The sequence below is a fragment of the Balaenoptera borealis genome (assembly GCF_965194805.1).
Source record: "Balaenoptera borealis genome assembly, chromosome: 1".
Lineage (NCBI taxonomy): Eukaryota > Metazoa > Chordata > Mammalia > Artiodactyla > Balaenopteridae > Balaenoptera > Balaenoptera borealis.
The window spans coordinates 187,361,929-187,389,090 of NC_138860.1; the positions used below are offsets into that span (position 1 = coordinate 187,361,929).

The 27,162-nt window shown below is 49.8% G+C and overlaps 1 protein-coding gene across 1 annotated transcript in view; it reads left to right on the forward strand.

Moving 5' to 3' along the window:
• Positions 1-15,435: 15,435 nt before the first annotated feature.
• The window catches only part of SLC2A5 (solute carrier family 2 member 5), a 63,634-nt gene continuing 51,907 nt past the window's right edge, over positions 15,436-27,162 (forward strand). The window contains exon 1 of the mRNA XM_082390703.1: positions 15,436-19,673. Within this exon, the coding sequence (XP_082246829.1) occupies positions 19,291-19,673 (383 nt within the window). The 5' untranslated portion in view covers positions 15,436-19,290. The remainder of the gene's footprint in view (positions 19,674-27,162) is intronic.

The window sequence follows — 27,162 nt, forward strand, 5'->3', positions numbered from 1 at the left end:
CTTTCGTAGCCAAGAAAGGACAAGCCTGCACCCTCCCCCTGCAGCGTGTGTGGGATGCCCTCCCAGGGGCTTTCTCCTCTCAGGCAGAGAGATTGCGCTGGCTCGGGAGCTGCCTTCATCTGCATGCCCTTGCCTGGAACGCAGGTTTCTGGGACCTCCTGTGCCGGGGTAGAGGTCACACTGAGAACACCCCCTACATGCCCCACCACCTACACAGGAGAGGAACTGTCCCATGGGTGGTCTGCGTCCAAAGCCGTGAGTCATGAGATCTTTAGGCCGCCTCTCTGTGATGGTCAGTTCGAGGCGTCCAGGTGGCCGGGCTGTAGGACCCAGGAACCCAACCAGCCAGTAATCTAGGTGCTGCTGTGAGGATTGTCACCCACCATCAGTTGACTCTGAGTGAAGATCATCCCGGAGAACTGGGTGGGCCTCATCCAATCAGTTGAAAGCCTTAAGAGCACAGCCGGGGTTCCCGAGAAAGAAGAAATTCCGTGTGTGGACGGCAGCACCGGCTTCAGCCCAGGGGTCTCCAGCCTGTGGATTTCAGCCTGGCCTACCAGCCCCTGCAATCACATGAGCCCATTTCTTGACATAAATCTCTTAATCATGCCTCCTCTTCCAGAACTCTGACTGATCCACTCTCTGCCCGGTGCCCGGGATCGGGGAGCAGCCGGTGCCGCTTTATTCTGTTATTTGCTTTTCATGTAGACATGCGGATTTTATTTTATTTTATTTTAAATTAATTAATTAATTTATTTATTTTGGCTGCGTTGGGTCTTCGTTGCTGCGTGTGGGTTTTCTCTAGTTGCAGCGAGCAGGGGCTACTCTTCGTTGTGGTGTGCGGGCTTCTCATTGTGGTGGCTTCTCTTGTTGTGGAGCACGGGCTCTAGGTGTGTGGGCTTCAGTACTTATGGCTCGCAGGCTCTAGAGCACAGGCTCAGTAGTTGTGGCACATGAGCTTGGTTGCTCCGCGGCATGTGGGATCTTCCCGGACCAGGGCTGGAACCCATGGTCCCCTGCATTGGCAGGTGGGTTCTCAACCACTGCACCACCAGGGAAGCCCAGACATGAGGATTTTAAACTACCGTCATTTTCAAACTTCTTCTCTTCCAGGGAAGTGCTGACTTGTTCTTTTCTCCTGGTCAGTGGGTCAAGGGCCTGCCCTGCTGGGATGTGTTGCCGGTCTCAGCTTTCTCCTCCAGTCTCTCTTTCCTCCCCACTTTTCTTTATCCCCAGGTCTTAGGGAGAGGAAGGACAGGCCTGCACGCCGTCATCAGCAGGGCCAGCTGTGAGTGTTTCTTTGGCAGTGTCTTAGCTGGTTGTTGTGAGTAATAATGAAGGAAGCAATCAGCAAGTATACTGCCCTAGAAGTGCTGCACGTTGTTGTGCCCAAGAGGGAAGAAAGAGGCAAGACACTCGAGCCACGTGAGATGCCAGGACAGGATGTCGGAAGCTCTGGCCCGCCGTGTCGGCTGGTAAGGGCTGCCAGGGAAGCAAGCTCTCCGGGCCCCGGAGCTGGCCTGCTCACGGGTGTTGAAGGAAAAGGGCACACAGCCTGGGCCATGGGTGGTTTCTGGCTGGGAGAAGTTTGCACATAGGAATGATACTCGCCAGTGTTTATGAGCACTTACTGTGTATGAAGCCCTGTCCAAAGCATCCTAAATGTATTATCTCAGGAGCAAGAGTCTGTTGTTATCCCTGTCTTGCAGAGAAGAAACAGAAGTACAAAGATTAGAAGTAACAAAGGATGGGACTTCCCTGGTGGTCCAGCGGTTAGGACTCTGCATTTCCACTACAGGGGGCATAGGTTCGATCCCTGGTTGGGGAACTAAGATCCCACAAGCCACACAGCATGGCCAAATAATAATAATAATAATAGATTTTTTTAAAAAAAGTAACAAAGGATGCAGTTGATAGAAAGAGGGCCCAAGCAGTCTGGCTCCAGACTCTGTACTCTTTTTTTTTTTTTTTAATTTTTGGCTGCACCCTGCAGCATGTGGGACCTTAGTTCCCTGACCAGGGATTGAACCTGCACCCCCTGCATTGGAAGGCGGAGTCTTAACCGCCGGGCTGCCGGGGAAGTCCCCAGACTCTACTCTTAACCGCGGTCTCGTGTCCTTAGAGATGGGCCTAGGATGGTGTCACTGTCCTGCGGACCCGCTTTGCCGAATGATTTGAACGTGAATACGCTCCACTCTCTCTCTGCATGAGGCAAATTTCAAATGCAGTCATACGCTTTGGAGAATGTTCCTGTGTGGGCATTAGGAGATGTGTGTGCCTTGGGGAGAGTTTTTCTTTTCAGCCGAAGCCAGGCCCAGGAAGTTGATGAGGATGAGAAGCTGGTGGTGTTTTCTGCTCTGGTGGCTGATAAGAAAGTTTCCTCTAAGGGAGCTCAGCTGAGACAACAGTTCATTTCTGTGGGTCCCACCAGCTCCACCTACCGATGCCAGCTTTGGGTCCAGTGAGCTGTGAGGCCAGCCAGATTACCATGGCCACAGGAACTCGACCCAAGCCACCAGAAGATGGAGAACCAAGACACAGTGGTGGCTCTTCCAGGTCTTGGACCACGAGGCACGCCCATGGCCTCCAGCGAGCCCGGGATAACCCACCAAGGGGCCCTGCACTTCCCCAGAGTCTGCTAAACCAGCCTTGGGTCCTTGCCTTTCTGCCCTTGGTGTCCGTGCTCGTTGACATTGAGCTGTGAGTTCCCCGGTTCTCTGTCCCACTGATTTTCTCCATTGTTCTCCAATCTGGTGCTTATAGGAATTCACCCATGTCCCAGAGGCGAAACCACGTGCCAGTGGCTGACGCCTACTGACCCCAATGACTAAGACGAGCCTCCAAGGTCCATGAAGCGATGGGTAACTTTCATGCAGACCAAGGACAGCACTTGCTGTGACCCCCCCCCCCCCCCAGCCTCTGCATGTCCCCTGCTGCTACCCTCCCAGCCACTGCCCAGGGCACCTCCCCTGCTCGTGCCCACCCACCTGGACCCCATCCCTTGGCTCTGTCTTGCCTTTCTCAGTGCTTCCAAATGCTGGAGGGGAGAGGAGCCTATTTCCATTCTGACCACTTTATAAGAGCCAGAGGGCTCTTAGGTTTTCTGGGATTTGGAATTGACCCTTGGTCTTGACACATTCTGACGGATAGGCCCCTCCTCCAGCCTAAGCCAGTCCTCTTTCTCTTATTGCTGGAGAGCAAAGCAAGCAGCCAAAGGGGATTCCTGTGGGAACTGTTCTGTTCCTCCTCTGCTCTAAGGGCTGGCTTCAGAGATGGTCCCTTTGTCATGCACATTGCACTGGCCACGCCCACGCCCACGTGGCCGCAGCTCCCCCTCTGCTGTGCCACGCCCCACCCCCACCCAGCAGTGCGTGGGCTGCAGCGGGGCCACCGAATGCCTGGGATGCCGGCTGCAGTGACAGAGCGGCCCGATCCCTCGCGGGAGTTTTGACCGAGGCAGCATTTGGGATCGCTTATGAGCTGAAATCTTTACATTTTTCCCCAGTTTTAGGCTGAAGTAAAGAATGCCTGCCTTTTCCAACCACCAACCGATTCAGGGGCTTGAACTTCTAAAACAAAGGGACCACACCCTTGGATTATGATCTAACTAGCCTATGAATTTGAGTTCAGGTAAAATCATTTGCAAAGTAACCTCTTTTCCTACCTAGCTTTGCTTTTAGTTATGTCAATACAGAAACAAGAAAAGTGATCCTTCTCTGACAGGCAGAGGTCACCTGTAGACATTCCTGGATAATCAGTCAGGAAACAGAAACAGCAGACAGTCTTTGCTTCCGGTCGGGTCTTGGATAAAACTGATGTCTTTGTGGCAATTGAATTCACTTATGCAGTCTTTAGAGCAGATGGATAGAATATTTCTGTCGTCTTTCTATTTGATAGTAATAGAAGAAATGTGCTGGGATATACATCTAGCTCTTTATCTCCACTCCTGCAGAGACAGGAGGGATGATGTTGTGAGTTTAGAGTATATTGGGACAAAGAGAGCTACTTCTCTCTCTCTCTCTCTCTGTCTCTTTCTCTCTCTCTCTGTCTGTCTCTCTCTGTCTCTTTCTCTCTCTCTCACACACACACACACACACACACACTCGTGTGCATGCATGCACCCTGGCCTCGAATTTGGGGAGTTCAAGGTCCAGTAAGTTGAGGATATCCAGACCCGGGGCAGAGTGCACTTCTGCTTTTGAGAACGAATGGGCAGATTCTAGTTTGTAGTTGGTGGGTCGGAGAGAGGGATCAAGAATTTCATGGTTGGACTTGGCATTTGGAGGCAGGTGGAGTTAGATGCAAATTTTATGTTTTTGGGGAAAGTATTTGATCTTCTTGACTATGAGGCAAAGTAAGGGTTAAAAATATATATTTGATTAAAAAATATATATGCATATATATTTAATAAGCTCTGTGGCTCATACTAATATCAATTTCCTGGTTTCAGTATTGTCCTATAGTTACACAAGGTGTTACTTCTGGGAGAAAATGGCTGAAAGGTACACAGGATCTCTCTGTACCTTTTTTTTTTTTTTTTCAATTTTCTGTAAATCCATGATTATTTCAAAATAAAAAGTTACAACATATATACTTATATTTGACAAAATGCTGTGTGGTATCCTGGATTGGATCCTGGAACAGAAGAAGGACATGAGTAGCAAAACTGGAAAACCCAAGAAAGATCTTTAACATTTGCCAATGTTAATTTCTTAGTTTTAACAACTGTACCATGGTTGTGTAAAACGTTAACATTTAAAAGAAACTGGGTAAAGGATATGAGGGAATTCTCTGTGCTATCCTTTGTAACTTTTCTGTAAATCTAAAGTTATTCCAAAATAAAAAGTTTATTAAAAACAAAAATGTGTATATATATGTATATACACATATGTATTACATTTATATTTAAGCACATCTACGTAACCAGTGCCTTTAAAAATACACTTTCTTTAGACGAGGCATCAGATGGTGCCTCTGAGATGAGTTGATAATTAAGGGCCCTTTCGACAAACGAACTGCAGGATCATTTTGTTCCCTAATTTGTCTGTATGGCCAGAGGGACCCTACAGAGCTCTTAAAACCCAGTAGGAACCCTGAATTCTCCTGCGTCTGAGTCACACATTGGGGAGAGTTCATTGTAATACAGTCCCATTTTCTGGATCAGAAACTGAGGCACGGACGAGAACTGATGTAATTTAGATTGAGATTTCCTGGAATGTTTAAAACCAAATTCTTTTCTGCTTTCCAAGCTTGTGCTCGCACACGCACAAAATATAAACTGTAGCTGTTATACATTTAAGGGGGAAAAAAACCGAAATGACCTTTGCCACTCTTTTCTGGGGCTCTCCTGAGGATCCACGGTTAAAATTGGTGGGTATGGTGGGGAATCCAGTCAAAATGAAAGTATTAATTCAGCGTCTAGTCCATGCCCTCCACTTGGCAGGGGGCTACCAGGGATGCCCAAGGACTAGGGAGCATTGCGGGTTTTTGGTGCCCAGCATCCTCTTCTAGCAGCACCTGCCCGGTCCTTGGGAAAACCACTCACCCCACTAGATGCAGTCTGGGGGCTCCCCTGGCCAGTGTGAGTCTTTGTGAGCTTGGGGTGCAGATGAGGCATGCTTGCAGTTCACTGGTCCCACTGCACACCTTCAAAGGGGCATCACTCTGGCCCCCTGGGTCCCCTAAGCTCCCTGGCCCCATCCTGGACCTTAGTGTTCCTGCCATCCTAGGAGCTGCCTTATTTTCCGATAGATAGGAGTTCACCACAGTCCCATTTATTGTTTGAAACTCACAAACTCTAACCGATATGCCTACACGGAGGAAGGAAGCGGGGGACCCTCACTCTTCATCCTGTGCGCCTCTCACTGGACATGACCTGAGACCACTTTGGACAAATGCCTCCAGCCTTCTTCACTGGGACTGGAAACGTTAAAGTAAACTACCGAACACGAGGGCCCTTGTACTCTAGCCAAGAGGTGCTCTGTGCCCCTGAAATATTTCTGTAGTAATTGTTCAGGCTGGTACCACCTCTCCCCATCCCCAGGATCCCTGAGGCATCGTTCTACAACAAAGCAATCACAGATTATCCTGTCTCTAAATGACAAACTTGGAAGATTGTCTCTTTCTATTTGAAGTCACTCCTAAAACATGGAATCCAGATAGGAGAGAAGAGATGAAACTAGTAACTATTAATGTAGAAGCAGCGTAGAAGCCGTCTCCCCCAGGTCATTGTCTGGAAGCTTCCGCAAGCCTCAGACCCAAGGGGCAGGGAGCTGGTTTGCAGCCCTTGTGATAAGTCAATGGCTCCTGGTGACATCACTGTGCCCTGGGCACTGGCCTCGCGCTTCCCTTGGCTGTTCCCTGACAGCAGAGCCGGCTTCGTGGGAGTGCAGCCTGTACAGCCACCCAGGACCCTGCGCTTAGTAGAGCCTGCATCTGGGCTGTCGCCAAATTGCAATTAGTAACGACTTTTGAACAAGGGCCCGCGTTTTCATTTTGCACCAGGCCTATGAATTGTGTAGCCGCTTCTGACTAACAGCTTCCGCAGGCCTTCAGGCTGCCGGTCACGAGGATTTGGTCATCCCACTTCGAACTCCTAACCCAGTGTGGGATCAGGACTTGGTGCCCATTTCCCCAGAGGGCCTGGCACAGAGCAGGTGCTGCAGCAAAAGATGGGGACCGACCCACCCAGAGGGTTGGGGCGAGTGGGGCTGGGTGGGACCAGAATCCTCCGTCCCGCTGAACCCAGGGCCCCCCCAGGGGACACCTACAGATAGAGAACCCGCGTCCAGTGCTTGGGGCTGGCCAGAAACTGGTTCATCAGAAGTCAGGGAGGGGTTTTGTTGGTTTTGTGGATTGTATCCACTTGGGGATTGTATTAGTCTGCTAGGGCTGCCCTAACAAAGTACTGCAGAAAATTTGTTTTCTCACAGTTCTGGAGGCTGGAAGTCTGAGATCAAGATGTCAGCAGAGCTGATTCCTCCTGAGGCCTCTCTCCTTGGCTCGTGGATGGCTGTCCTCTCCCTGTGTCCTCACATGGTCTGCCTTCTGTGCCTGTGTCCACATTTCCCCTTTTTATAAGGACACCAGTCATATTGGATTAGAACCCACCCTAATGACCTCATTTTAACCTAATTACCTCTTTAAAGACCCTATCTCCAAATTCAGTCACATTCTGAGGTCCTGGGGGTTAGGACTTCAAGTATGGATTTGTGGGGGGAGGAGGGGTGACACCATTCAGCCCGTCACTGGGATTTTTCTGGACACTTCAAAATCGTTTTAATAGCTTAATGTCTTTCCAGCCGAGAAATGATCGACCCTGGGGTCTGTTCTCTATCCACAGGAAGAGGCATCGAAAGACCGGGGAGCCAGCAGAATGGGGCTCTGGGAGATTGCTCAAGGGTGTGAGGCTTGGTTACTGAATCCTCGCTTCCAGATAGACACAGGAGGAGTGACCGTACAGAGGACAGAGGCCAGCTGTGCCCGAGTCCTGCAGGGCTTGAGGAAGAGGAATAATGTGAGCTAGATGATTTGGGTCAGAGACAGGAAAAGACCTAGGGTTGTGGGGGGAGGGGTCGGAGGCCGAGGAGGCTGTGAGACCCACACTGGGCTGGAGGTAGGGGAGCATCCCAGAGGCGGGGCCAGGTTTGTAGCAGTGGTTCCCAAACGGCCTGAGAGCTTTGTAAGCCCTGAGACTCTGTTTCCCGCATCTTGGGTGGGGCTTGAGCATCTGCACATTTAGAAAGTTCCCCAGGTGGGATGTAAGTGAAACAAGACTGTTGAAGTTGGCTCATGGCTCCCAGGGGGTTCATATACTTTTGAACATTTTGAAATTTTCCATAACAAAGGTTTTTTTTTGTTTGTTTGTTTGTTTTTAAAGAGAGAGTGGATGGGGGAGGGAAAGAGAGGGACCTGGGGGAGGAGAGAATGAGAATAGGAAAAAAACTGCCAGGAGGTTCCGTTACCAGCCCTGGTTAGGACGAAGATGGAAGGAGGAAACCCTGTATCTGCCCCTGGGCTTCATCTGACACGGGGGAAGCAGCGCCTCCTGGTGGCGAGAGGCGGCAGTAACAGCCGGGTCAGGACCTGGAGTCTGGGTGTGAATCTGGAACCAGGAACGTGTGTCCCAGGGATGACCGTACAGGGGGAAGCGGGGCAAGCCCTCGAATCAGGCTTTTGACCTTGGTTATACCGTGACCCCTCTGCCCATCTACCAATGCCTATAGACCCAAAGGATAAAGGCGAAAAAAATACATGGATTACAAAGCAGAATAAATATAGTGTAATATAATTATCAAAATAGTTGATAAAACCGAATTTGTTACAGTGGTACATGTGCCCCTATTAGCACATTAAATAAGATCCAGCAGCAGCTGGTCTAATAACGATTGTAATTTAAAAGTAGTGATGAGCATGAGTGGTATTTTGAGAAGCCTGCAACGTGATATGAAAATATTTGTGATTTCTATTGTTCATAGAATCACAGGCAATGCTAAAACAAAAAACAAAAAAACAAGAAAAACACAAACTCCTGGGACTTGTTTTCCAGGTTGGTAAGTAAAGGAACTGCTTGATTCCTGTGGGAAGTTGGTGAAGACAGACACACCTGGTCACCCTCTAGGTTACTGCCCGCAGGTCAGAACCCTGCCTTAGAAAGGCAGTCAGGGCCACTGGGCTTCCCTCACTAGGACTCCAGCTGCTGTCATCTGGCTGCTCCATACGCCCATCAATCGTCCCACAAACGCTGACCGAGGACCTGATGTGTGACAGACACCATGCTCTATGCAGAACAGGTCCCTGCCTTTATGCTCTATGCAGAACAGGTCCCTGCCTTTATCAAGCGCGCTTTCTACAGAGAGACAGGTGATGAACAAGACGTAGCACAGCTTGTACACGCTCAACATTTAGGTCACATGTTCCTGCTGAATATATATGTAATATAGAACAACACTTCCAGCCTAACTGAGATATAATGCTTCTTACTGAAAGTTTTCATTTAATTCTGTTCCCTTTAAAGCCAAGTTCTCAATCTAGGTTAGCCCATACTCCTTTTTTATAGAGCAAAAGAAATCCTCTGGAAGATTCTGAAGGGCTTCTGGGAAGGAAAGGTGCTCATACCTTTTATTTCCTCCCCAAACCCATATTAAGAGTCACTGCTTGAGACTCCCCTGGCAGTTCAGTGGTTAGGACTCTGCACTTCCACTGCCAGGGCCCTGGGTTCGATCCCTGGTTGGGGAACTAAGATCCCACAAGCTGCGTGGCACAGCAGAAAAAAAAAAAAAAAAGTCACTGCTTATTCATAGCAGCATTATTCACAATAGCCAAAAGGTGGAAACAACCCAAGTGTTTACCAACAGATGAATGGATAAGCAAAATATCCATCCAATGGGATGTTATTTGACCATAAAAGGAAATGAAGTGCCATTACATGCTACAACATGGATAAACCTTGAAGACGCCATAGTAAGTGAAAGAAGCCATGTAGAAAACACCACCTATTGTCTGAGTCCATTGATGTGAAATGTCCAGAAAAGGGAAATCCATAGAGACAGAAAGTAGATGTTGCCAGGGCTGGGGAGAAGAGGCAATGGGGAGTTATTGCTTAAGGGGTACAAAGTTTCTGTCTGGGGTGATGAAAAAGTTTTGGAAATACTGGTGATGGTTATACAGTCTTGTGAAGCTCATCAGTGCCACTGGATTGTCTACTTCAGCATTGTTAAAATGGCAATTTTTATGACATATATTTTGCCACAATAAAAAGAGTCCCTGCTTAACGACATCTTTCTGGTCACACTGGCTCACCCCCTCACCCTAATTTGCAGTGCCCAGGGTTCCCTCCACAGATGTCTCTTCTGCACTTGGTCCCTGGGAGCTCTCAGGTCTCATGGCTTAAACACGATCTTTACGCTGACTGCTTCCAGATTTCTATCTCCAGGTAGGACCTTCCCCGAACTCCGACCTCCCCCCACCACTTGGCTCATCCAGAGGGAATCAAACACATCCAGAACCGAGCTCCTGCTGTTGCCTCCCCACAAGTCTGCTCCCTCCAGGGAACAGCAACTCTGACTTTCAACTTGGAAGTCTAGAATCTTCTCTGACTCCTCATTTGCTCACACATCTGACCCCTCTGTAAACCCTATGATCTCTGCATCTAGAACACATCCATGACCTCTGCCTCCATCATCCCTCACCTCGATGATGCAGCAGCCCCTAAGCCGGGCTTTATTCCTTACAAGGAGTTCACAGCACGCCCCTGCTCAGCTCCCGTGTCGCTCAGTGTGAAAAGCTGAAGTCCTCACGTTGACTTCGGGGCCCTCATGATCTCCCTGCCTCTCTGCCCTCTGCTCCCCCTCCAGAGGCTCCTTGCTGTTCCCTCAGCATAGACTATGGTCCTCCCTAGGGCCTTTGCACATGCTGTTTCCTCTGCCTAGAACGTTCTTCCCCTGGGTCTGCCAGGACTCAGTCCCTCACTTCAGGATCTTGTTCAAATGCCATGCCATCAGGGAGATCTTCTGTGGACACCTGTACAGAGCACTCCCATCACCCCCACCAGCATGCCCGTGCCCCATTATTTATTCTTCTCTCCCACACTTATTGCCATTTGACACATTATATATTTGTTGGTTGTTTATCATCTCTCTCCTGACCAGCAGGAAAACTCCTCGAAGGCGGGTGTTTTGTTTTGTTCAATGTTATATCTTCAGGCAATTAGTAGGGGCTCAATAGATATTTGTGGAATGAATAAATTTACTAGAATCCCTTGATTCACTGAACTGCTAGAATATTCTTTAAATAATACTTTTTTAGAAGCATTGACAAATCACTTGGGATTTGTATCATAGCTCCATTTTACAAAACAAAATCCTGGGTGAAAAGGGGGCTCTGGGCTAATCAACGCTTACATGGCATCCCCAAGTTTTCACTGCCACCCTTGGACCTGTTTTCCCTGTACAGTAAGTCCCCTACCTACGAACGAGTTCCGTTCCGAGAGCGCATTTATAAGTCCAATTTGTTCGTAAGTCCAGCAAGTTAGCCTAGGTACCCAACTAACACAGTCGGCTATATAGTACTGTACTCTAATAGGTTTATAATAGTTTTCACACAAATAATACATAAAAAACAAACAAAAAATAAAACGTTTTTAATCTTACAATACAGTACCTTAAAAAGTACAGTAGTCCAGTACAACAGCTGGCATCCAGGGGCTGGCATCGAGTGAACAGGAAAGAAGAGTTACTGACTGGAGTGGGGAGAGGAGGTGGGAGATGGTAGAGCTGAAGGGTCGTCAGCAATAGGAGACGGAGGGCAAGCTGCAGTGTCACTCACGCCTGAATGCACATTCGCATCTTTGAAAGCTTGCAACTTGAAGGTTCGTATGTGGGGGACTAACTGTATTAGTTGCTTGAATTGGTTAAGGCAGAGATCAGACTGCTGTAACAAAGAGGCCCCCAAGGCTACAAGGAAACAGGTGTTTATTTCTCTCTCACATGCGAGGTCAGTGGGTGACTCAGCAACCCCCTCACTCAGGGACCTGGGTTCTTTCCGTCTTCTTTCTCCACCATCCTGGAGGTCATGTTCCTCGTCTGCTTGCTGAAGCTGTGTGGCTGGCACCTCAGTGTTCCAGTCATAGGAGGTGGCAGGACCTGGAGGGCATGTGCCATGTTTTAAGGTCCACCCTCAAAGCAGCCCACATGCCTCACTCTCCTTTCATTGGTGAGGCCTTGGTCAGGTGACCACACCTCCTTGCAAGGGGTTCTGGGAAATGTAGTCTCTGGCTGGATGGCCGCGAGCCCAGCTACCCCTCAGTTACTAAGGAAATAGCTGCTGTTGGCTCCATTTTAGAGGTGCGGAAACTGAGACTAGGAGAAGTTAAGTAACTCACTCAAGGTGACACAACTAGCAACTTTGGGCCATTTAGCCCCATCTCCAGGGCTCTGTCTGCAAGCCCCGAAGTCCCTTATTCAGCACAGCCCTGTGGATTTTCTGTCCTTGTTTTCTGGATGAGGCAATAGGGGCTTAGAAAGGTTAAGGAGCCCCTTCGGGTCATGTGGTGTATTGGTTTTCTATTTCTTTGTAACAAATTACGCCAACTTGGTTGCTCATAGAACAGCAACCAGTTATTATCTCACAGACCCTGCAGGTCAGAAGTCTGTCATGGCTCAACGGGTCTTCTGCTCAGGGTCCCACACTCCAGCGTTGGCGGCTGTGTTAGCTCGTTCACGTGGCTGGCGGGGTTTGGGTCTCTCTCATCCCCAGCAGCATTTCACAGGCCCTCTCACAACATCACGGCTGGCAGCTGGGTCCTCACGCCGAATCCCCCTCATATGGAATCTCCCTCACACTTCAGCGCTCTTTGACTTCCTCTTCTGCTACTGGCCAAAGAAAACTTTCCGCCTGTTAGAGGGTTCGGGCTAACCTGGATCATCTTTGTATCTTAAGGGGCCACTGACATGGGACCTGACTTAGCTCAGGCTGCTGTAACAAAATACCGCAGACTGAGTGGCTTAAACAGTAGACATTTATTTCTCATGGTTCTGGAGGCTGGAAGTCCAAGATCAGGTTGCTGGCAGATTCAGTTCCTGGAGAGAGCCTGCTTCTTGGCTTGTAGATGGTTGCCTTCTTGCTGTATCCTGACATGACGGAGACAGGAAGCTCTGCTGTTTCTTCCTTTTCTTACAGAGACACCAATCCCATCATGGGGGCTCCATCCTCACACCACATCTATGCCTAACTACCTCCCAAAGACTCCACCTGCTAATACCATCACGTGGAGGTTTAGGGTTTCAACATATGAATTTGGTGAGGGGTGGAGGTGGCAGGGAGTGAGAGCATTCAGACCATAACAAGCCTTTAATTCCATCTTCAATATCCCCTCACAGCAGTACCTAGCTTAGTGTGTGATGAAATGACCAGGGCACAGGAATCTTGAGTGGGGAGATCTTTAGAATTCTGCCCACCAACGAGGCCAGGACAGAGGTGCAGGGCTAGAACCTGGGTCTTCCACACTCTCTTGGTACCAGTAATGTACTTTCAGCCAGTCCCACCTGCAAAGTGAGTCCCCAAGTAGAGAGGTATAGAGGAAAGTAGCCTTTCCCTTTAGTGGCTCGGCTATTCTTTAACTTGGCCCAGGTAGCTGGAACTGCAGTGGTGGCTACTCCGAGAGCTGCTGCAATGTAAGAGCCTGGCAGAAGCAGGGTCTTCAGGGTTTCTGCAGGCAGGAGGGCGGGGTACACAGCAAGCTGGGGACTTTGGGATAGGGAGAGGAAAGGCTCAAGGTGATGGGGAGGGAGGGGGGAGGGTTTAAACACATCTCACTGAGACCTAAGGGTCTCATCTGTAGGAAAATACACCCACCAGCTGTGCCCCTTGAAGAAGAGGCCCCTGAGTGTGCAACAGGCTGGGTCCTGGGACCCTTTGCTGCAGTGTTTGCACCTGGACAAATGTCTCCTCGAGCTATAAAATACAGAGAAACTACAAGGGACTAAAAATAGCTGTGTGCATGCTGTTATGGACAATAAGATACAAAAGACCAAAAATCCAACTGCCACTTCTGAAGAGCCGGGAGCAAAAAGAGGGCACTGCGCATGCCCCCTGCACACACTACCACCAAAGGGGTGGGCAGACCACCTAAGCCACCCTCTGGCCAGACCCCTGGACATGCCCCTCCCCTCACCCCATATAAGGAACCAGCTCGCCCCCCGCCCCCAGGAAGCAAGCGGGCAAGGGAACCTGTGGCTTATTCTTGCAACCTCCCTGCTGCAGCAGGAGCCCCAGTAAAGCCTTGCCTGAATTTCTTGTCTGGCCTCTGATCAATTTCTATTGATTAAGGAGGCCAAGAACCCTGATGGGTAACAACTGCACAAACGTGGCTGGTCAGGTTGTCCTGGTCTTCCACCTGTGTGGCCCAATGGTCACATGAGCGTGCCAGGGGTTGCACTACCTCCTTTGGGGATGCTGGAGCGGGGAGTATGGAGAGGGGCCCACGTGAACCAAGTTCCTCTTCCATGGCCATTGCTTTCTGTGGTACCTACGTAGAAAAGGTCAAGATGAGCCACATTTACCTTCAAAGAGGGAAATGAGAAAGGTGACCAGCCCACATTTCTACCAGTGACACGAGGAAAAGTCCCTCTTCTGTTCTAGTGTTAAAAATCACATACATGGCTTGTTACTTAGGTTGGAGTTGAGCTCAGAAAATCATTTACAGCCCCTCCAGTTTAGAGACTCCAAATTGCCACTCCTTTTGCAGTTGTCAGAGGAGAAGAATCTTGTGCCAGTTACTGGGGTGGGAAGACAGGGGAGAAGCAAACCGAAGCCAATCTGCTCCTGAATCGCTGGCCATGGCCATGGGGCCTCTCTGGGGCTGGGCCCTTAGTTCTGTAGCCAGGGCTACTGCAGGGCAAGGGGGCCTGTCATGATGTGCCAGGACCTTTAGACATGGCCTCTTGGGACATTGGACATGGGGCAGCAGACAAGGACCAGCTGGCTTGGCGCAGACGCTAGGGAGATGACTCAGGGTCACAAGAAGAATCCATCTGGGTTCCTTACCAATTTCTCCAAGGAAGGAGAGAGAGAGGGAGGACTGAGATACCAGTAATTTAAAATACGGCTCATAGGACATCGTGTTCCATATGGGCGGGAACCATCAGCAGAAGCTTGGAGCCTGGGGATTTTCTGGGTCTGCTGTTTGGGTCATGCCTCCCTGGAGGACCAACAGCCCTGGGATGGGAAAAGCAGAGCCCGGGAACTCTGTTGAGAGCCAGGGCATCCGGAGGCCCTGGCTCCCTTTGGTGGAGACCACACTATGTGGCTTAAGGGCACCCAGCAACTTGGGAGTCGTGATTCTCACCTCCTGCTTAGTCCCTGCACCCATCCGGGCAATATCGGTGCAATTGGACTACGGAAAATTAGCATCAAGCTTAAACCTAAGCGATCTGAAGCTGTATCATTGAATGTCTTTCCCATTCTTTCCCTATAGTGGGAAGTGTGACCATTCTTTGAATGTTGTTTTCCAGTGCAGAGAAAACCAAGCATTCTCTTGATCAAACTAGTTTGTAGAATAACCAACGGCTCACCTGGGGAGGTGGGCAAAGGGCTTTCATCTCAGTAAAGCAGAAAAGATATAGTCTGGCTTGATCCGTGACAGAGATGCTTGAGAAAAGACCTCTCCTGTGCCCTGTTGTCCCCGCAATACCCTAAGGATTAAATGACTCTGATCCAGGAAGAGTTCATTCCAGCCTCTTGCATGGCCATGTGCCAAAGCTGAGGCTGGTTGCACAATCCAAGCTTAGAACTATTCAGGCCAGTAAAAAGCTGAGAGGCTTCGTTGACAGCCCGGGTCTGTTCACGGTCTGGGGTCCTCTCAGGAGGAGGTCAGGGGCTTCCTAAGTGACTCAGAAGGAAAGCAGCTGCTCTTCGACCTCTGCAGAGCAACGTCCATGAATACGCTTGCTCCATCCAGCTGCTGAGAATTGTTCCTAGTAACTTTTTTCCTGATCAAAAGAGAATATATGCTCATTCCAGCATTGCTTGTCCAACAACCCAACATGTCCAAAAACCGTAGAATGAATAAATATTTTATTTATATGATGGAATACTATACGGCAATGAAAATGAAAGAATTGCAGCTTCGTGTGAGAACATGGATGAATCTCACAAAAATAAGTTGAGCAAAAGAATAAGAGACACAATGATGCAAATGAACTTATTTACAGAACAGAAATAGACTCACGGACATAGAAAACAAACTTATGGTTACCAAAGGGAAAGTGGGGGGAGGGATAAATTAGGAGTTTGGAATTAAAATATACGCAATACTATACATAAAATAGATAACCAACAAGGACCTACTGTATAGCACGGGAACTATACTCAAGATCTTGTAATAACCTTTAATGGAAGGGAATGTAAGAAAAAGGATATATATATATATATATATACATATATATATCACTTTGTTGTACACCTGAAACTGACACAACATTGTAAATCAACACTATTTCAATTAAAATTTTTAAAAATACATGTAAAAAAAAATAGAAGACACAAAAGGGAACATAGGGTGTTATTCCACTTACATAAAGCTCAGGGAGTTCCCTGGCGGTCCACGCTTTTGCTGCTGAGGGCCCATGTTCAATCCCTGGATGGGGAACTAAGATCCCACAAGCCACACGGCGTGGCCAAAAAAAAAAAAAGAAGTTCAATGACAGTCAAACTATACTCTTTTGTTTAGGGATGCATACATGAATGGTTTTTGAAAAGCAGAAAAATGACTAAGGGGGAAGAAAGAGGCTTGGGGGGGAGGTTTCTGATGTGCTGGTAATGTATTTCTTGCTCTGGGTGGGTATTTGCTTTATAATTATTGATCAGATTGTACATTTGTGTTTTAGGTACTTGTCAGTATGCATAGTTCATAACACAATGTTTTTGAAAGTTAGGTGCAAAAAGATAATCTATGCAGATGATAAACTTTGCCTTTTATGAATCACATGCAAAATCAAATCTAATGTAAACTGAAAACTACAAAACATCATTGAATGAAATTAAAGATGACCTAAATAAATGGAAAGACATCCCCTGGAATAGATAAGAACATTTAATATTATTAAGATAGCATTATTCCCCCAAGTTTATATACAGATTCAATGCAATCCCTACCAGAATCCCAGCTGGATTTTTTTTTTTTTTTTCTGAAATGGAAAAGCTGATTCTCAAATTGATACTGAATTGCAAGGAGCACCAAACAGCTAAAACAATATTGAAAAAGAAAAACAACGTGGGACGACTCACACTTCCCCATTTGGAAACTTACTACAAAGCTACAGTGACCAAAGCTGTGCCATCCTGGGAAGAAAGAAAACATAGGTGTAAATATTCATGAGCTTGGATTAGGCACTGGCTCCTTAGATATGACACCAAAGATAATACACCAAAAGCACAACAACCAGAGGGGAAAATAGGTAAATTGGACATCGTCAAAATAAAAATTTTGCGCTTCCTAGTATACTATCAAAATGAAAAGACAACCCACAGAATGGGAGACAATTTTTGTAAATCACGTATCTCATAAGTCTAGTATCCAGAATATACAAAGAACTCTTACCGCTCAATAACAAAAATACAACTCATTTTAAAAATAGGCAAGGGATTTGAACAGACATTTCTCTAGAGAGGATATGCAGGTGGAAAATAAGCATAGGAAAAGATGCTCCACATCACTGTTAATCAGAGAAATGTAAATCAAAACCGCAATGAAACACCACACCACTAGGATGGCTAGAATCAAAAAGCAGATGATAAATAGTGTTAGGAGAATGTGGAGAAATTAGAGCCTTCATACATTGCTGTAGGAATACAAAATGGTGCGGTCACTTTGGAAAAAAGTCTGGCAGTTTCTCAAAAAGTTAAAAATGGAGTAACCATATGACCCAGCAGTTCCACTCCTAGGTACATACCCAAGAGAACTGAAAATATATGTCCGCACAAAAACTTGTATATGAATGCTCATAGCAGCATTATTTATAATAGCCAAAATATGGCTATCAATCGATAAATGGAAAAACAAATGTGGGATATCCGTACAATGGAACATTATTCAGCCATAGAAAGGAATGAAGCACTTATGTATGCCACAACGTGGATGAACCTTGAAAACAAGCTAAGTGAAAGAAGCCAGTCACAGAAGACCACCTATTGGATTCCATCTCTGTGAAATGCCCAGAAGAGGCAAATCCATAGACACAGAAGGTGGATTAGTAGTTTCGGGGGGCGGGGGTGGGGAGTGACTACTGTTAAAAAACAAAATCAACTGAGTAAATTGTAAAGATCTTATTGGCTTTGTTCACTGATCATGAATCACTCAGCGTCCCATCTAGCAAATAGAAAGGAGCTCTGAAGTGCCGTTCAAAAGGGAAGACTTTTACAGGCAGAAAGAGATGGGACAAGGAAATGAGTCTAGCAAAGAGCTGAGTATTTCAGGCAAGGTCGCCTTCCTTTGGGGGATGGCAGGGATCTACCAGAAGGATTACTTCACTAGTGCTGACCAGGAAATTCCAGACTGACTGGTTAAGATTACATTCGTAGGAGAGCTTGAAACCGCAGTTAGGTTAGGTATGAAGTCTTGGTTTGGTGACGAGACTTAGCACAAGTGACACCACTTGGGACCTGTTACCTCTCTTTTGACACAACTGTGTTTCTTTTTGAGGCAATAACAATGCGGTGGAATTAGATAATGAGGATGGTTGCACAAACTTGTGTATATGCTATAAATAACTGTACATTTAAAAGGGCCGATTTTACGGCACGTGAATGGTAACCCAATTTTTTAAAAATGAAATTTTCAAAAAAGAAAAAAACCCAGTAAAATTGGGAATTAATGTTTCAATTTCTTTAAAACAATTTCACACAATAAGCTTTATTTAACAAAATAGCGTGCTCATTGTAAGAAAAGTTGGAAACTCCCCGTTCAGGAAGTAACCACCGCCACCCTACCAGCGCACACCTCCGGTACGGCTGCCTAAGGAACGAGGATCACTTTGACAGCTGCTGTTGCTACCAGTGGAAAGACTGCCTCCACCCCGCCAAGATACCTCCCCACCCCCGCACACATGCTGGCCGTAAACAAAGAAGGTAATATTAGCCCTAAAAAACTGTCAGTGCATCCCTCCCCAGGACTGGGCGTCCTACTCGGCTGGCAAGAGCAGAGACCTCTGGAGGGTGGGGTGGGGTGGGGTGGGGTGGGGGGAGGGAGTGCGGCGCTGCAGACTAGACGTGGGGACTGCAGGGTGGAGCGAGGGCGCCAGGGGTGTGGTGGGAGGGCAGGGGCGGGGCCTTGGGGATGGGGCCGGGGGTTGCGGGGAGCGCCTAGGGACGCGGGCACAGGGGCGCGGCGCCGGGGCGTGGGTGGGGCTCGCGGGAGAGGCTCAGGGGCCGGCCGCGGGTCCGAAGTCGGGACGTGAGGGCCACGGGGTGGAGCGTGGAGGACGCAGAGGCGTGGTGTGAGGGCGAGGGTGGGGCGCGGGGCGGGGCGCGGCCGTGGTCGGGACGTGGGCGCCGCGGGGTGGAGCGTGGAGGGCGCGGGGGCGTGGCGGGGGCGGGGCCTAGGGACAGGGGCGGGGCGTGGCCGCTGGGCCGCTGGGCGGCGGACCTGGAAGGCCCGGGAGGGGCCGAGACGCGGGCGGAGCGGGCACCGGGGCGTGAGCCGCTCGCTGGTCTGTGCCCAGACGGCGGCGGCGGCGGCGGCGGCGGCGGTGGCCGCACGCGGCGCCCCGGCCCCGGCCCGCTCCGCTCCTGACCATGCCACCTCCCGCGCCCCCCACAGAGTTGGTGCCGTCGGAGCGCGCCGTGGTGCTGCTATCGTGCGCGCTCTCCGCGCTAGGCTCGGGCCTGCTGGTGGCCACGCACGGCCTGTGGCCCGACCTGCGCAGCCGGGCGCGGCGCCTGCTGCTCTTCCTGTCGCTGGCCGACCTGCTCTCGGCCGCCTCCTACTTCTACGGGGTGCTGCAGGACTTCGAGGGCCCCTCGTGGGACTGCGTGCTGCAGGGCGCGCTCTCCACCTTCGCCAACACCAGCTCCTTCTTCTGGACGGTGGCCATCGCCCTCTACCTGTATCTTAGCATCGTCCGCACGTCGCGCGGCCCCGGAGACGGCCGCCTGCTTTGTGCTTTCCACGTCGTCAGGTGGGTGGCGGCGACGCTGCTTTCCCTCGGGTCCAGTGACCCCTGCCTGGATCCTGTCTGCTGCCCCTGTGGCCCTCGCCACCCTCTGGGCCCTGCGTCTTGATTGGACCCCTGGCCAGGCGCCCGGCGGGCAGCGTCTGCTCCTGTCCCGGGACGGCCCTGCGCCAGCGGGACGACGCTAGGCTTGCCGGGAAGATGAACTTGTCCTGAACATCGCCGCAGGGGGCGCCCCTTTGAGGCGGCCCCAGCCCTAGCCGCCCAGTGAGGTGGGCGCCTTAGCGCAGGCCCTGGAGGGTGGGGGGGTGGGGGGGTGGGCAGAGCTCGCCCTCAGAGCCCGGCCCTGGTAACTTGGAAGCACCTGGAGAGCTGGCGAGGCCACTCTGGGCCCTTGGCCTCCTGCTTCAGTGCGCTCCTGCCATCTCTGCTGACCATGGGGATGGGGAGAAGCACCTGGCCAGGCTGGGGGATGAGTTAGGTGTGGTGCATTCAGCCACTCTCAGGCTGTCCTCCACCCAGCCCTGTGCCAGAGGCAGTGCTTCAGCTGTAAAATTTAGGAAGGACAGTCTTGTGTATTGTATCTTTGCTCGTCTCTAAACCTCAGGCCCCAATCTCTTGTTATCTCTGTTCTAGATTATCTTTCTTTCTGGAGTTCAGCAACTCTGAAATTGAGGTCAGAGGCAGAGGCTGGTCTGGAAGAGGGCAGCCAGCGGCCTGGAGTCTCTGAGAGTAGAGAAAACCAAGGCCTTGTCCTGCCCTGGCATTGAAGGGTCTCATCCAAGTAGCCCTCATCTATGGAAGAAGGTTGGCCCCTTCCTGGTGTAACTTCAAGATTCAAACGTCTGGTGGTGTCCTCTGGTGAACCCAAGGCAGGAATTTTATAGAGCTTCTTTCCTCTTCTCCTTCCTCCAGATAGGAGTACCAAATGCTGCCCTAATTATAGGTCCTCTCTGTTAAATACTTGAGTTCTTTCCAAGGGACTGAAGATAGTCAGCACTTTGGTAGAGACAGGTCACCTGGGTGTCACAACAGTGAGGTCACAAGCCTGCAAGAGTCACTTGACCTCCAGGTCTCAGAGCCGTTGGATGGAGGCCAGCTGGTCCCTGGGAAACTAAACGGCCTGCTTCTGGGCTGTTCAAGTCAAAATGTTTGTAGCGAGCCATTCAGACGTGCCTCAGGTGCTGCAGAGACCCACAGAGAGAGGGGCTGCCTCCCCCCCACACATCCAACCTGATCCCACCATCCATTTCGGAGACCCCGTCCTTGGCAGGCTGGTTGGCTGTGGGCAGCGTGGAGCTCACGTGTACTTGAAAAGGATCCCAAGACTTTCTTTGCAAGATTCTCTTGTCTTTTTCCCCCTCTTTTGAAAAATACTGAATACAACGTATTTTTCAAGTGATAAAGAGAACCTGGTGCAGCTCCTATAGAAAAGACATTTCCCAAGAAACCTTTCTTTTCACTTCTAGGGATGTTTTCTGTGATGCTTAGGGAAGGCCTCCTAAGAAAGCCCATGTGTCCTTCTGTGGCCATAAAAAGGAAGCGAATTGTTCCTCTTGTCTGTTGAATGTGATCCACCTGCTTCTTAAAAAAAAAAAAAAAAGAAGAAAGAAAGAAAATTACTTGTATCCAAGCTAGAAAGGGACTTTGACAGTTTATTTCGTCAGAAGTCAGCACTCATGTTGCTGGTGTGAGACTTGGTAAGACCTGTCCAACAGGTTCATGTATTGACCTAGATCCTCCCAGTCTGTATTGCTAAGGACTCTTCAGTGTCTTTCTTTGGAGGATTAGTTCGTTGCTGCTGAAGGACCTCTTGGCATGGGAAATCTCATCTTCAGACTCACTGCCCAGGCACCACTCGCTAACCATTTCAAATGACTGCAAATCAGTTCTCTTCTTCAAACCTTCCAGTCTTGGAAAATATTTTATTTTTATTTATTTATTTTTTAATATTTATTTATTTTTGGCTGCGTCGGGTCTCAGCTGTGGTACGCAGGCTCTCTAGTGGCGCATGGGCTCAGTAGTTGCGGCACACGGGCTTAGTTGCCCCGCGGCACGTGGGATCTTAGTTCCCTGACCAGGGATCAAACCCGCATCCCCTGCATTAGAAGGCGGATTCTTAACCACTGGACCACCAGGGAAGTCCCCCGGAAAATATTTTAAAATATGACAACACAAAAGGTTGCTCTCTCTATTCTTATGAGTTGATTTTTTTAAAAAAACTGACAAATATCTTGAGAAACCGACAAAGGACGTTCTGACGAAATAGTAAAAGCATGAATACTCAAAACAATACAACAATGAGGTACCATTTTCTCATTAAATTAGAGGGAAAAAATAGTAAGGCAGGATACTAATGTGATAAATGCAGATGAAACTGGTGTTTTCCTACATTATTATTGGCCATGTAAATTGGAATAATCCATGTAGAAAATATTTGGTTCATACCCCTTGATCCCAGCAATCCTATTTATAGGCATCTAGTCTAAGGAGATAAACCAGATTACATGCAAAGTTGGATGTACAGAGGAGTTTGCGTGGCAATGTTAGCCAGAACAGTGATGAGAATTTGAAAGCAACCTAAATGTTCAAAAAATCGGGGATCAGTAAATTATAGACTACACCCCACCCAGAAGTGTTATGCTGCCATTAAATACTGGCCATGAACTCTATAAGTCATATATTTTTTAAATGGTATGATACAACGTTAAGTGGGGAAAGCCATCTATAAAACTAAATGCAGCCATGCACCGCAGGAGGCTGGAGAGAGTCGTAGGCAAGTTCGCACAAAGCGCCTCTGGGACCCCATCATAATGCCTGACATAGTTTCCTTTACAGAAAGACTTTATCTCATTGGGGAAGGAGGGCAGCTTAGACTTTATCCTCAGAGAAATTGCCTGTCATCACAAGCTGCATCAGGCTCCTGAGGTCTTGCAAGGATCACGCTTTGATCCTCCATAACCCAGGGGACTCACCCAGAGATGGTCACCCTCCAGCCACAGCTGATGAGACTTTCCCAAGGCCACAGAGCTGTTCGCAGGAGGCTCAGGGTGATAACTTCAAGGTCAGTGCCCCTTTTAGGATTCCATCGTGTCTCTTGGCCTTGACAATAATTGTTTAAACTGAGAGATAATTCGACAATCGTTTATTTTTAACTTTCCAGATTTCCCCCATTATTAACACTTTACCATGTTAGCTTTATTTATCCTCTCCAATTATTTTTTTTCTGGAACCATGTAAGAGTAAGTTACAGGGACTTCCCTGGTGGTGCAGTGGTTAAGAAACCACCTGCCAATGCAGGAGACACGGTTCGATCCCTGGTCCGGGAAGCAGCTAAGCCCGTGAGCCACAGCTACTGAGCCTGCACGCTAGAGTCCATGAGCCACAACTACTGAGCCCATGTGCTGCAACTCCTGAAGCCCGCACGCCTAGAGCCCGCGCTCCGCAACAAGAGAAGCCATCGCAATGAGAAGCCCGCGCACTGCAACAAAGAGTAGCCCCTGCTCGCCACAACTAGAGAAAGCCCGCGTGCGGCAACGAAGACCCAACACAGCCAAATGTAAAATTAAAAAAAAAAAAAAAAGAGTAAGTTACAGACCTGATGCCCCCAACTCCTAAATCCTTCAGTGTGCATGTATTTCCAAAAGGCAAGGACAGTCTCTTGCGTGACCACGTACACCTCCCCAAAGCAGAGAGTAACGTGGAGCAGTGCTAATATCTGATTGTGTCATGTGAAGAAGGAAAAAGGCAAAGCAACTAAAAAGAAAAAAATATGTGTGTGTGTCTGGTAAAAAAAAATCTGATTGTGGATCTATTGAGGTTTTGCCAGTTGTCTAATAAGGTCGCCGATAGCAAAGGAACTTTGTTTTCATGCCTCTTTATCCTCCTTCAGTCGGGAGCAGTGTTTCCGTCTTCCTTGGTGTTTCACGACTGGTCTTTTTGAAGAGTACAGGCCCGTTATTGTGTAGGATGTCCCCCTTCACCTGGGTTGCCTGATGCTTCCTCGGGAGTGGATTCAGGATCTGCACCTTGGGCTGGAATCTCACAGAAACCTGTTCTCGCTTCCTACCTGGTGGTGGCTGGCGGCTTTGATTTGTTCCGTTCCCGGTGATGTTCACTTTGATTGCTTGGTCAAGGTGTTATCTGCCAGTTCTCCACCACAGTTACTCTTTTTCCTTTTGTAATTAATAAGGATCTTGTCGAGATAAACCTCCTGGAACTCCTCAAAGTCTCACCCAAGGGTTTCACATCCCCTGATTCCGACAGCATTCTGAGGTGACTCTTCTGGATGTTGCCGCATTTTTAAAGTGTGAGAATATTCTGTGTTCAGGGAAAGCCCTGTGATAAGTCCCTTTCTACTGTGTCTTAGCTGTGGAGGCGCCATGATACCGACACCACATATTTTATTGATTGACTGAAGTATAGTTGATTTACAATGTCGTGTTAGTTCCAGATGAACAACACAGTGATTCCATTATATATTTATGTTGTTTTTCAGATTCTTTTCCCTTATAGATTATTACAAAATATTGAGTATAGTTCCCTGTGCTATACAGTAGGTCTTTGTTGTTTATCTCTTTTATATAGTGTGTGTGTTTATGTTAATCCCAAACTCCTAATTTGTCCACCCCCCTTTCCCCTTTGGTAACCGCAAGTTTGTTTTCTAAATCTGTACCCGTATTTTACATGCATGTGGATAAGCATCTGTGGCCGTTTGTTTGCAGTTCTCACCTAAGAAAGGGCTGGGCAGCTTAGCCTGCAGCGGCTATGGGCGGGGTCATTTCCTTTCAGATAAGATAAGCATGAAACCGTCTCTGTCCCCCTGCAGAAGGTGACCTGCCTATCGAAAGCAGTCTTCAGCCCCTCTTCCCCTGCAAGGTGGTGGGCTTCTTCTGAACCAGTACGGCAGGGTCACGGACTGTCCCCTCGCCGCTGGGCCAGGTGTGTCCTGTGATTGTGGGGGGAGGTCAGGCTAGGGCGCCTCATCTTGCTGCGTCAGAAGTGGAGCCCAAGCCGAGCTGGCTGCCTCGAGCAGCCTCTGGGTTTCTTCTGGCTGCACTGAAGTGGGGATAGGTGTGGGCATGACCCCCGGCCCACGTGCCCACCCACCCTCTGGCATTTGCTGGAGGCTCTGGAGGAAGAGAGAAGTCTATGGCACCCCAAGTTCACCGTGAAAACCCCTGCTGTGGGGATGGGGAAGTTCCAGCGCAGAGAAAAGGGGACCCGTGGGCCCCGAAGGGGAGAGCCTGTGAGCTCTCTTATCAGACACCAGCTCACTCACGGCGGGGCCCAGTGACAAGGCCCCAGGTGGGCAGTGTCTGAATGGGGGGTGAACCCAGTGGTTGTGTGAACAGCACCCCACATCAGACAGTGCTCCCCAAAATGACAAGAGCTAAACCGGCTTTGTTTGCTGAGGGCCCTGCTGCAGTGAGGTCTCTGTGCTGCATTTGCGTGTCCGCGGGGCACCCGCTGTGGCCCCAGAGGCTGCCCCTTGACCCTGCCGGGGCAGAGTCAGATTCTACCCCGGGCCCAGGTGGGCAGGAAAGCGTCCCTGAGCGCTGCAGAGTGCACCTCGGCACCCACAGAACCAGGGCTGCAGAGGCCCGTGCCAGGGGCTGAGTGTTTAGAAGTTCCCTTGGACGCCTTTCCCCACCTCTGCGGCCAGGGCTACCGAGCGACTGACCTCATGATGGCCTGCTCAGTGGCTGACATCCTGAACTCCCACGTCCTGCCCCTGCCCCACCCTTAACAATAAGAGCCCATTGTTGGGGCAGAAACCTCCAGGCGGCCTCCTCGGGCCTGGATTCCTTTCACCAGGCCGTGCTTCCTGCAGCTGCATCCCTCCGGGCCTGGCTCTGTCCTGCTCCCAAGAGCTTTGGAAACTGGCACATGGTTGCCGGATAGTTTCGTTCTCAGAGCATCTTGGGGTCATGGTCACATTCAGGGCCTTCCATAGGCCCCAGGCACATGGACCAGGCTCTGCTGTTTGGGGGAGAAGACCCTCTTGTGGTCTTCCCATCAGGTGCCACCCCCCACCAGAGATCTGTAGGAAGGGGGAGGTTTGGGGGGAGGGGGGAGTGCAGGAATCCAACGGTGGATTGAGCAGACCTTGAGCCCTTGGTGCGGAGGGGGAAGGGTGTTCCCAGCCCGGACTGTGAAAGCGGCTCTGTCACCACAGGTGTGCCCCTCCCTGACTGGTGGGACAGGTTTCAGAAGATCCCCAGCTGGGCAGACTGGGAACTCTGAAGGAAACCCAGAGCCTTGCTCTCGTGGGCACCGGCCGCCTCCCGTGGTCGTCTGACACATGCCACGGAATCCAGGTGTGGGACGCGGCCTGCTCACCGGCCAGCTGATCCCGCGGTGCTTCAGCTTCTCACGGGGCGACTGAAGAACAAAGTGAATGTCGAGTTCCAAAAACCAAGCTCATGACCAGTCTGCAGGGCGTTTGTCAGTTTACCTCTCCCCTAAGCCTGCTGAGGGCCCCCAGCTCTGCTGGTCTGGGTGTCGGGGGGTGTCCCAGGGCGGGGCTGCCATCCCCTGTCCTGGCATGTCTCTCCCCCAGAGTTGGTAGAGAGCATCTGCCTTCGTCTGCTGCGGCTGCCCTAACAAAGCCTGCAGACTGGGTGGGGTGCTTAAACAACAGACATCCCTTCTCTCCCTGTCCTGGAGGCTGGAAATCGGAGATCCAGGTGTAGGCAGGGTTGGTTTCCGCTGAGGCCTCTCTCCTTGGCTTGCAGACGGCCGTCTGCACCCTGTGTCCTCACATGGTCGTCCCTTAGTGAGTGTCTGCATCCTAATCTCTTCTTACAAGGACACCTGTCCTATTGGATTAGGACCCACCCAGTGACCTCATTTTAACCTAATCACCTCTTTAAAGACCCTGTCTCCAGATACGGTCCCATCCTGACGTACTGGGGGTTAGGACTTCAACACAGGAATTTGGTGGCAGGAGGGGACATACTCAGCCTATAACTGCCTCCGAAGGGGGAAGAAGCCAACTTGGAGTCTGGCCTCGGTTTCCAGGCAAACACACGTGAAAGCTGGGGCCTGGGCACCTCTGGGAGCAGCTCTTGGTGCCCCTCCAAGTGGGTGATTCTGCTCAGAGAGTGGTCTGCAGGCCCCCTCCATCTAGGTGACCCCAGCCACGCTTCTCCTCTGTCTGCATCACAGGTTTGGAGAGAAGGAGCCTCATTGGTCACCTGCTTTAACCATGTCCCTCCTCAGTGCCTTTCATAGCATCTGCTGCACGTGGTCACATGGCTTCCTCCCCTTGATGGGGGATGCTGACAGTTTAGCCCTTGGCTTTGGGACTGAGCAGGATACCTGCCCTTTCCTTCGGCCGCCTGAGTCTGCTCTGGAGCAGGACGTCCCCAAGAGTTTTCCAACACTCGAGGCTCAGCTCCAGGCCCAGCACGTCCTCACGTGCCTGCTCTGGTGCCAGCTTCACAGTCTCAGGTTTAGAATGTGGGTCCCAGGTGTCCACACTGAGGCAGGA